General features: G+C 39.9%; 1 protein-coding gene across 1 annotated transcript in view; it reads right to left on the bottom strand.

The window, feature by feature from the left end:
• LOC127654426 (ankyrin repeat and SAM domain-containing protein 1A-like) overlaps positions 1 to 11,329 on the bottom strand; it is a 33,329-nt gene that overhangs the window by 6,698 nt on the left and 15,302 nt on the right. The window contains exons 2-9 of the mRNA XM_052141616.1: positions 8,562 to 8,628; positions 4,165 to 4,280; positions 3,917 to 4,015; positions 3,372 to 3,518; positions 2,907 to 3,014; positions 2,626 to 2,796; positions 666 to 797; positions 1 to 51 (exon numbers count right to left, since the gene is read on the bottom strand). The exon at positions 1 to 51 is cut by the window's left edge and continues 21 nt beyond it. Of these exons, the coding sequence (XP_051997576.1) occupies positions 1 to 51; positions 666 to 797; positions 2,626 to 2,796; positions 2,907 to 3,014; positions 3,372 to 3,518; positions 3,917 to 4,015; positions 4,165 to 4,280; positions 8,562 to 8,628 (891 nt within the window). The remainder of the gene's footprint in view (positions 52 to 665; positions 798 to 2,625; positions 2,797 to 2,906; positions 3,015 to 3,371; positions 3,519 to 3,916; positions 4,016 to 4,164; positions 4,281 to 8,561; positions 8,629 to 11,329) is intronic.

Here is an 11,329-nt window from a genome sequence, read left to right as displayed (position 1 = left end):
CTGTGTAGACTCAATCCCCCGTAGGTCTCTAATGATCACAGAGCCCAAATACTGGAGGAGAAACATTGCAACAACATCATATAAATCCACTGGAAACAACATCATTCATAGATTGGTTAGAAAAACAGAAATCAAACTTCCACATTTATATGAACATTTATTCATTTAGTGTACCGTTCTAGCCAAAGCCATTTAACATAAGGTATGTCTGTGAGATGTAAACACAGACACAAATCATCTTGATAAATCAAATAACATCAGACTGATTCCTTCTAAATGGATTGCTGTGACTGAATTGATTGTGCGTCGCATCCTCTCGGTTTGATTCCAGGAGTCACATTTGAAAAATAACAATGATGAATCAAAAGAGCTCTTTAATATTTAATGAGGTGCTAATTACTGGATCTGTCTTTGTGGTTTTGAATATTTATGACTTGAACCACAATCCTTTCAAAAAACTATTCAGAGTTGGAGCCGTGGCCCATTGGTTAGTAGTGCACATGATATATTGAGCCGTGGTGCTCATGGTGACTCCATGAATTCGATTCGGAGTCGTGCCGTTTTCCCGATTCCATTCCCTCATCATATCCTGTCATTCCTCTGTAATCCCTGTCAATAAAAGTGGCTGATAAATACAATAACCAACCCTAACATGAAAGACTTACTTTGGCCTCATAAACACAGGACTCTGTGATGAGCTTCTCGGGGTGATGGTGCCAGGTGGAGACAGTGGTGTAGGTGGCAGAGTGGCTCGATGGACGGACATTTAGACGAGATTGCCGATCTGCACGACGATCCTAAAGGAAACACAACAAGTGAAATCTGTGTCTCACAAACCGTGTATTGTTTAAAAATGCATTATATTATATTATATTATATTTTGGCACCAATTGTGGTGAATCAATGATCAGAAAGCATAGCTGAGTTCTAATGTAACATGACAGTATATATACACACATTTATTTATATGGAATATTTGATTCTGGTCACTTCAGTTCTTGAGTGTTTTGGTTGAATCCTTGTTTACAGCAAATGGGAGATTCCACCGTCATTTTTCCAAAGCAGCTGAGAATTTATTTTTAAAAAGAAAGCTTTGAGGTTTGAGTTACATTTAAATATACTACATTTTTTGCAGCATTGTACTATTCTTCAACACATTAAAAATGCAAAACAAAACAACTTATAAATGATTTATGTGTTTTGTGTTTTTAGACAGTTGTGTAATGCTGGTGACATCATAAACATTAACACCAGAGACATGACTGTTGACAACTCCATAAGTCAAAGTCATATTTAATGTGTATATATTTTTATATATAAATAATGAGTAAACTTTAATGTTGAATATTTTCAGAATTATTTTGACCCAAAAATTTGTGCGATTAAATTGTTAAGTTACTCCAAAGGTGTGGTTGATCTGTTAACATTAAAAGCGTTATTATATTAAATTTTTAAACTATTATTCTTTATTGTCTTTTAATTATATTTTCAGACCCTTCAAGGGCTTTGAAGGTTCCTGTTAATTTGTATAACCTCTCCAAACAGAAAATGGATTAAAACCTCTTTCTGTTTATCTTTAAACGACGATATATCGCGTTACACCGCGGACACTGAATTGTTGGACGAATTTAAAACCTAAGTGAATAATGTTTCATCTCTTTTAAAGATATGTATTGAAATAAGTGTCCTGAGACATCTCACCGGCTCTGTGACAGCTCTAGACTTTGTAAACAGCAAACAAAAATGTATCCGTGGACTGTGGACAATGACGCTTTTCACCTGTCAGTCATTCTGCTCGTTCTCATAGTGTTGTATTTGAAGTGGATCAGTGAGGATGTGATTCATAATGTTTGTCAGTTGAGGGCGCTGTTGTGCCACTGTTGAACTTGACAGCCACAGGAACAAACAATGCTCTTTTGCTCAGTTTTGGTCTCAAAATGATCTTTGGAGGGCGGAGTTTTGGAACCAGGGGGCGTGGCTAATTCAACGGCTCAGTCACGTGAAAGCACCAGAACGCTAAAATCGCTTACAGCACCTTTTAATACTAACATGCTGTATAGGGGCATCACTGAAGCATGTTTATTGTATTTATTTTGAGTCCCTAATCCTACCCTTAAACCTAACCCTAACCTCACCTTACAACATTAAACATGGTTACAATATAAACACCATATTACTGTAGTAACACCATAATTAATTGCATTAAAACTATGGATTCTGCATAAAAACATGGTTACAACAATATTACTATTGTTAAACCATAGTTAATTTTACATGGATCACGATGGATTCAACTCCTAGACCGTCATCGTGACCAAATTTTTATATTCATTTTAATTTTTTATTATACGTATTATTAAACGAGCTATTAAGAGTGGAGACAGGAAACAGGATGGGAAAAAGTGAAACAAAAGGGGGAATCAAACCCAGCTCATCTTCACGAAAAAAGCGCATCCACACAGTTGTTTTTACACTCTACGCCACTGCAGCGACACTACGGGCACTGCTTGTTTTCTGGACTACTGAAGTGCAAATGGCCATGCTGTGTGAGAGGTGCTATTTACCCTAGTGCAAATAGTCACTTTGTATATTTGAGTTTTCATTCATAAAATGTTTATTCCTCACATGTGAACGTGATCTTTCACCAAAGGAGCGGAGGGAGATACTGCCGTCCTGGTCCAGCGCTCTGCTCTTCCTGCCCAAATCCCCCAGCGGTAGCAACATGTCCATTGAGCGACTGGTGTACGGATCCCTATAACTGAGTGGTGAAGTGTTCTGAGACAACAGGTCCTGAATCTGATAAACAAAAACATTGTTGAATGTGCATTGATTACATTGATTGGGCAGATGGATATTGAGCTGTCTTGTGCTGACTTTTGTTCTGCTAAATAAATCATGTCCGTCACCTTGAGTTGGGAGAATCGGTTGGATTTTGAAGGTGCTTCGTCATACGGTCTCTCTGTTATTGAGGCTATGATCCTTTTTCTGTGACCAAGAAGGCCAATTTTTAACACCTGCATAGAGAAGATATGATTAATCAATGTATGATTACATGAAGTACAACAATCACAGGGGCCCACAGGGGCCTGCACTCAACAATTATCACTATACACATTAACACAGAGTAAATTTATGTAGTCAACACTGGAAAAAATTCATTTTCTTGTTTTCTAGGAAAAAATAACTATATATTATTCTACATAATATAACATTATTGGTTGAATATTTCTCTCATCCCATTGGCAAATATACCACACTAAGCATAAACAACACCAACTTCTTAGAGATTTATGTTTAAAAAAAATGTAGACAAATATAATGTTTAAGAAAAACTTTTGTGTATTTTTTATGAAGGCTAGAAACATAATTACATTGACAATTTCAAGCTCCCACAGGTTCTTCACACATTCCAAGGTGCGGTAGCCGCTGGACAGGAAGTTCTGCAGATACTCTCCAAGACCCAGAGTTTCTAACCATGAGGCCAGAGAGGTGCTGCCATCGCATCCCAGAGCTTTTACCTGAAAAACATTCTCTCAAAATAAACTGCAAAACAGTTTTATATAGCTTATATAATTCACTTGAGAAAAGCCCAGAGATAGTTTCTTGGTCACAACTATAAGAAATGTTCACTGTTAAATAAAGAAAACCGTAGGAGAAGTGGTAAGTGATTTATTTTTTTGGACATTTAGCCAAACTTAATAATGCATGATTGCATTAGATAATAAAATATAAAACTAAGTGTCATCTCTGCTCAAATGCAGCTTGAGCTTTTCTCAGAAACAAAATACATGCCAATTGGTTTTATATATTAAGTTGTATAATACAAAGACATTCATACATTTTAAGTGAGGCTTAAGTGTCCAAAATACTTCTTGGAGCCACTGTATATTACTACTGGAGGAAAAAAGAGAGTTACCTTCGGAAGGCTTTTTGCTGCATGAAGGATTTTCTTCCTGTGGCCAGGGTCTGTGATGCCAATTCCATGAAGGTCCTCATCTTCCATTACGTTACTCCCCTGAATGCATGTATGAAAGTACACATGATTTACTATTTCAAAGACAGACTGACTGACTGGCAGACAGACAGACTGAAAATTCTCCCCAACCCTGAATAACCTGCTGTGCCAATCAATGCCCCCCTATTGGACATATAAAAGCCACTCACCATGAAGCGCAGGTCATCGAAGCCGTTGAGCACCAGTTTGCTCTCGTACTGAGGGAAGCCCACGTGTTCCAGCCACTCCCCCACCGACTGCTCCAGCACACGGCTTCCTGCTGCATCTGTCGACAAAGCATGCCGTTTGAGCAGTGAAAAACCATTCAGCCTGTAGCAGCGGCACTCCGAGGCCGAGATGTGGCATTGCCACATCATCTTTGGCCAGCAGAGCCGTGGGCAACAGCAGCAACAGCAAGGCAGTGTTCAGGCTTGAGCAACGGGCCTCCACTAGAAGCAGGGGCCCAGAAATACAGACTAAACTAATGATGGAGATACCTCCACAAGCCCTCAGTGTTGCAGGGATGAGAGCCAAGGCTGAACAGGGTATGGAGGTAGACCTTGGCAGGTAGTCCTTTGAAGTTTAGCGTCAAGTAATAAAGTCCTGTTAATTGGGACAATTTGGCGTTACTCTTCAAGACAAGGGCAAAAAAATTAAGCAACAGTTTTCTTGGATTAAGGAAGATCTTATAAGTTCAACAAGAGCTTTTGGCTCACAGTAAATTATCGATATACACAAAATGCTACTAGGAAGTCGCAGAAAATATATCTTTGCATGCTCTGCCTCTACGAAATACGCTTTCCAACACAATGCAAGATTTAAATTTGTCCTTAAAATGGGCTGCAAGACCCTTTTGTGAAGCCCTAAGAATTGTTTGGAAAATAAGAATAATGCCAATGAGTACACTAGGAGTCAATGACCCTTAAACCCAATGACCCAACTCATTAATGAACGCTCCACCACAATGCCAGTTCTTCAACTTCAGAAGCCTTGCATGACACCAAGTCATCCTTTGAAAGTTCTTCATCGCACATTCACCCATTTCTTCGTTCTTCTGCTTCCAACTTGTTGATCAACAATCCCTCCTATGATTCGAGAGTAGACCAGCGTTCTGGTCACAGTAATCCACGGATTGCTGGTACTTCCATGGAGTATGCCATCAAAGTGAGGAAAAGCCAAGCCTTGATCCAGCAGAAATAACGTGAGCACGAGCAATGAACATATAACCCAATAAGAAAGCCCCTTTGGTGGCTCAGTCTCTCTTCTTGAAGCTCAGCCCCCTGTTCTGGTCACTCTGTTTCTCTAGCAAATGTTTTTAAGGATCTTGCGGCCCCTGATCATGCAGCGTTCCAGTCACTGTAATCCAAGGACTGCCGGTCCTTCTGAGCTTTGATGCACCTCGCTGGGCTAACATGCCAGAACAGAGTGCCCCATTAAAGCAAGGTAAAGCCAAGCCTTAATCCAGCAGAAATAAGGTGAGCTACAACAATGGACAGATAACCCCATATGAATGCCCTGTTGGTGGCTCAGTCTCGTTTCTTGCAGCCAAGCCCCCTGTTCTGGTTGCTCCGTTCCTCTAGCAGACGTTCCAAAGGGTCTTGCACTCGGGGGCAAGGTTTGCTTCATCCCTGATCCAGGAATGCTCAGTCACAGCCGTAGCTGCATTCAGCGCTCACAAAGCACAACATCCAGATGACACACTGCTTCTCCAGAAAGCCATCGGTAGCGCATTTCTTTTATGGTTGCAGCTGGTAATCACCTTAAACATATCTTTCTCCTACAGTTTTGCTTGGCATCATCTCTTTCTACTCTTCCTCTCTCTCTATCCTCACTCACTTGCTTTCTACTCTCAATCTCATTGACAGAGTCATCTCTATAAGCTCTGCAGGGCTGCCATATGCTGTCTGTTGCCGAGACCCGCTGCACGGCATATACGCTCTGTTCGTTCTTCAATCCCCCTCCCTCCCCGTCTCTCTCTGCCTCTCTTTCTCTATCTGTCTCACATACACACACTCTCCAATTGTGGCCATCAATCCCCCCTTTCTCTCTGCCTCTCTCTTTCTCTCTCTCTGCCCCTCTATCTTTTCCCCACTCCCCGTACTGATTAAAATTGTACGCAGACTCTCTGATCTTGTTGGTGCAGAAAGGACACCATCGGAAGCAAAGTGACAAACCCAAATTTCATACTACTGTGCCAGGATCAGCCAGAGGATGAATGAAGAGAGAAACGTACAGGTTCCACTGTCCATCCATCCCCCATCCCCATCCCATATCCCCACCACACTTAAGTGCTTCCAAAGTCTTTGCACTCTCACTATGAACAATTAAATCGCAGCCAAGCCAAATACTAAGGTAAATCATCAGAGGAATTACATTTATGAACGTGTCACTGTACCACTGGGGGCAGCATATTAAATGTTAAGTCAGCGAAATGCACCGTGCACATGCTGCACATAATGTAATCCCACCCGTTGCCCACCTTCGCATTGGACACATACGAGTTGAATTGTCAACATTTGTGAGCTTTGCCAGATTTTCATATGTATGTGTCTTCCATACAGATGGTGTCAACTGCATTTCCATAGCATAGCATGTTCTAATTCAGTGTCACACATGAGTGCTGCTGCATGCATGCATGGAAGGCGTTATCTGCATGCAGCTGAGAGCAGGGGAATCATATGAACTGTCAGCCTGCCAGTGTGTAAACAGACATTGAATCATGCTTGAGATGTAAAGTACATCCAAACACCCGCAGACTTGAAAGGACAGTAACCTCTATAGGAGGGATAACTATCAGGACATCACTAACCTTGTTAAGCCACATAAACACTGAGAAAACATTGCAGAGTTGGTGACTCACCTTGCTATTCATATCACTTACAAAAAGTGGTGTTTCCATGGTTTTGTGCACATTTACATTTAAATTTCCATTTGCAGACGGTTGCATTCAAAGCAACTTGCAAAATGAGAAAAATACAAGCAATTTATCAAAAAGGAGCTAACAATGTTTGCAATGCTGCAATATTGCCATTTTTTGGACATGGAAATACCCTTGTAAAAAGTACTGTGATGGTACTATGGTCACTTGACGTCACTTACAAAAATGTACCCTCACAGTACCAAAAATACCATGGTACATGTCAAAAAATTCATAGTACTTCCACAGTATTTTCGGACTGTTTTATTGTAAGTATTGTATGTACCATGGAATTTGCATGGTGTTCCAGGGTACTAATAATGGTGCTACCATGATACAAGTCCAAATAATCCATTATAGTACCATGGCACTTTTGGTACTTTTTCAAACACTTACCCTCATGGGATCACATGTGATCACAAGCACATTCCAGTACTAAAAATACCATGGTCTCCCATAGTATATATTCAAGAAACCATGGTACTATCATGGCATTTTTGGTACTGTTAGTGTGTTTTATGTAAGTGTGGAACTGAAAATCATGTACTATTGTATTTGTATGGTGTTCCAGGGTACTACAGAGGGTACTACCATGATACATGTGTGGTGTGGTGGTGGTGGTGGTGGTGGGCTAAAGCACATAACTGTTAATCAGAAGGTTGCTGGTTTGATCCCCACAGCCACCACCATTGTGTCCTTGAGTAAGGCACTTAACTCCAGGTTGCTCCGGGGGGATTGTCCCTGTAATAAGGGCTCTGTAAGTCGCTTTGGATAAAAGCGTCTGCCAAATGCATAAATGTAAATGTAAATGTAATACATGTCCAAATAATCCATTATATTATATTATACACATGGGATCACAAGCACCCTTCCAGTACTAAAAACAGCATGGTCTACCATAGTATATATCCAAGAAACAATGGTACTCCCAAGGTATATTCAAACTTCAAGAGTACTTTTTTGTAAGTGTGTTCTTCCAAATTTCTTCTGTAAACACCATAGTACTACTAAGAAATATAGTGATGTTCCTCCATATATAGCTACTACTTTGGGAGGCACTTTGCAAGAAGAGAGAAATATCAAGACCTAATTACTGAGTATCGTGTCATGGCCACGGTAAATGGATCTCGATCTCATCTATTTAAAGTAGGCCCTCGGGGCCCATTGGGGATAACTGTGTCAAAATAGCAGGTAAAGAAACATCAGACACAGACCAAATTTGGGTGGAAATAGAGACCATGTGGTGAAGAGAGTGAATCATTGGTTGTTTAAGATGGTGGTGAAGTAGATGACTCAAGGGATGATTCAACCAAAACAATGCTTTTTACAAATACACCATCACTCTTTGTTGGCTGTCACAGTGTCTACGGTTAAAGGCATTGTTCTCCTAAAAATGTAATTCCTAATTCCTAACATCGCCTTTCGTGTTCCAAAGAAGAAAGAGCATCATAGGGGTTTGGATTTAGATGAAGCCAACATGATGATGATGGCAGAATTTTTAGGTGAACTATCCCTTTAACTTTGGCAGTCATACTTCAAAAACCACTTTACATTCAGCATATTGTTTTACTATTGTTCATTGCTCTTATCGTACACAGCTGGAGAGAGACAGCCCATCTCTCCTCACTCAAGTGCTGCTGTCATCTTTACCTTCTAACGCTGGCTGATGCTCCTCAGAGATCTCGATGCTGGCAATTAGACTCATGATCCTTTCAATCTAAGACACAACAACAAGAACAGAAGGGTTATAAAATGCAATAAAATATTTAATTTAGCTGTAATCTGCCATGACAGGTTATTCTCCACCGGACTTTGTTAGAACTGATTTAAATTCATAATTCATATCTGTTGTTTGCCAGGACACACGTTTTGCATTCAGAACAACTGAAAATGTTTAGGCTACCACTCTTACTATTTCTGCAGTATATAGAATGTATACTGTGCACAATATGCACATTTTCAGTATGCATAAAATACCTGGACGACCTATGACATATTCCAAAAAGTGCAGTAAATGGTTGGACATACGCTGGTAAATACGCTGACTACCAAACCTGGAGTCACAAGTTAAAGTCCAGGGCGTGCTGAGTGACTTCATTCAGGCTTCCTAAGCAACCAATTGGCCAGGTTGCTAGGGAGGGCAGAGTCACATGGGGCAACTTCTTGTGGTCGCTATAATGTCCAATGTTCTCGCTCTCGGTGAGTTCTGAGTGGATGCTGCGGAAAATAGCGTGAAGCCTCCACACGCCCTTGGTCTCCGCGGTAACGCGCTCAACAAGCCACATTAATATGTGCAGATTAAGTCACTACGCCACCATGAGGACTTAGAGTGCATTGGGAACTGGGCATTCCAAATTGGGGAGAAAAGAGGAGAACCCTTGGTTTAAACACTCATACCCCGGTCATTGCATCGCAAGTGCAACACTTGCAACACTCGGATGAGCTACATTGCAATTTGATCCCGCTCAAACAAGCTCATAAATGCTGAATGTTTATAATGCAAACATCAAAATGGATCATCTTACTAGTCATGCACTGCAGTAAGTGTTTAGATGCCATAAGATAGCATTGCGTGAGGAACAGGGCAAAAAGTAAATGTTTATGCACTGATAATCTGTCGTTTTACTCGTGATTTGTGTGCAAGGGAATAAAAGTCATTGTTGTTGTAGCACCTCTAGTGTTCATTTCACCTGGAAACTGCTACGAAATGCACAACAAGCCAAGTAAATATAAAAAAACTCAAGCATAGTAATGCGATTCTATAAGGTCAGGTTGTAATATTAGGCAGCATGTAGCGCATAGTGCACAGAATTCAGTAAGTAGTAAGCTAGTATTACATTCTGAACACAGTCATCAACTATTTCCAGCGAAACTTTCTCTCTGTGTAGGTTTAGAAACAGCCAGAAATATAAAATAAATGGAGGTGGTATTCACATTAAAGAAATTAAATCGGATCAGTGAGAGCCTAAAGGAAATGAATAACCCAGTTAGCACATACTGTATATAAGAACTCCTTTCCTTTTCTGAATGAAAGCTTAGAGATTACTCGTCTCCAATCAATTAACTTTTAGGAGAGGTCTGAAATAGCAAAACGTTGGTTTTTCATGTAATATTTAACGTCTGGAGAAGTAATCTGCTGTGTGCTTGTGGCATCAACGTGCTAGCAAGCCACTGGATTCATTTAGCAGTCAGATGCCACGCTCCACGTGGTAGATGCCCTTTAGCGATACAGCCCTTCATTTTTCCCACTTTCAAGTAACCTACATACTAACTTACAGTGTACTATACACTCTCCATGTCAATCCATTATAGAATGCATATTACATCATCACACTCTCCCATGGTAGACCTCACAGTTCCCTGAGCTGACTATATAATGCACATTCCAGACTTCATCTGCCATTATGTGTTCTGGAGCACAGTCAATTTATAGTTCATGTGATGAATCTCAGCTCTATATAAAGCTCTTGCTATATATCTATCTATCTAAATAAATGAATGCTGGTGGCTTGGAAACTCAACACATTAAGTGACGTTATTTATTCCAAAATATGTGAACCATGTGAACTCAAAATGTACTGTATTGAAGGCCTGAGTATACTTGGGTTCTGCATGCTGCTATGTCTTGCACACTGTGTGTTTTTAGTATTTTCTGTCTGTGCGAGACGTCTGCACATGCACCTGGCATTGACTGGTGCAAAGGAATATCACAAAGCAATTGTAGTGCACATGTGTCGAATGCATCCATTCAGGCTCAAAAGAGTATGCTTTGAAGTTAAAATTGTTGCAACTCTATGTTTAAATCTTTATATGTTGGATAATTAATTTGATGTCGTTTATGTAAAAAGGCCATTACATTGTCAGACGATAGCTACTTTGTAAAAGTTACTTTAAATGTATAAAAATATATTCAGATGAGATCTAACAAGATTTTGAAATGAAATAACACATTTTATGAATAACTTTTAAAACTAGCATGGACTGATGGCTTCAACAGAAGCACCTACCATTGATTAATGGGCTCACTGTATACTCACTTTAAAGTTGTATAGGCTATCGTTAAAGGGACATTTCACCCAAAAATAAAAAATGTATCCTCTCATCATTTACTCACCCTCACGCCATCTCAGATAAGTATTTATAAATGTGAATTTCTTTCTTCTACAGAAAAAATATTTCAGCTCTGTAGGTCCATACAATGCAAGTGAATGGTGGCCAGAAATTTGAAGCTCCAAAAAGCACACAAAGACACCAGAAAAGTAATTCATAAGACTCCAGTTGTTTAATCCATGTCTTCTGAAGAGATATGATAGGTGTGGGTAAGAAACAGATCAAAATGTAAAATATATACTATAAATCTTCGCTTATGGCAAGACCTGACAAGTAGGTGGCAATATGCACGAATAATTCTAATAAAT

The sequence above is a fragment of the Xyrauchen texanus genome, chromosome 13 (genome assembly GCF_025860055.1).
Source record: "Xyrauchen texanus isolate HMW12.3.18 chromosome 13, RBS_HiC_50CHRs, whole genome shotgun sequence".
Taxonomy (NCBI): Eukaryota; Metazoa; Chordata; class Actinopteri; order Cypriniformes; family Catostomidae; genus Xyrauchen; species Xyrauchen texanus.
Note: the sequence above shows the minus strand (reverse complement) of the source record. Positions and strands in the feature narration are given on the sequence as shown.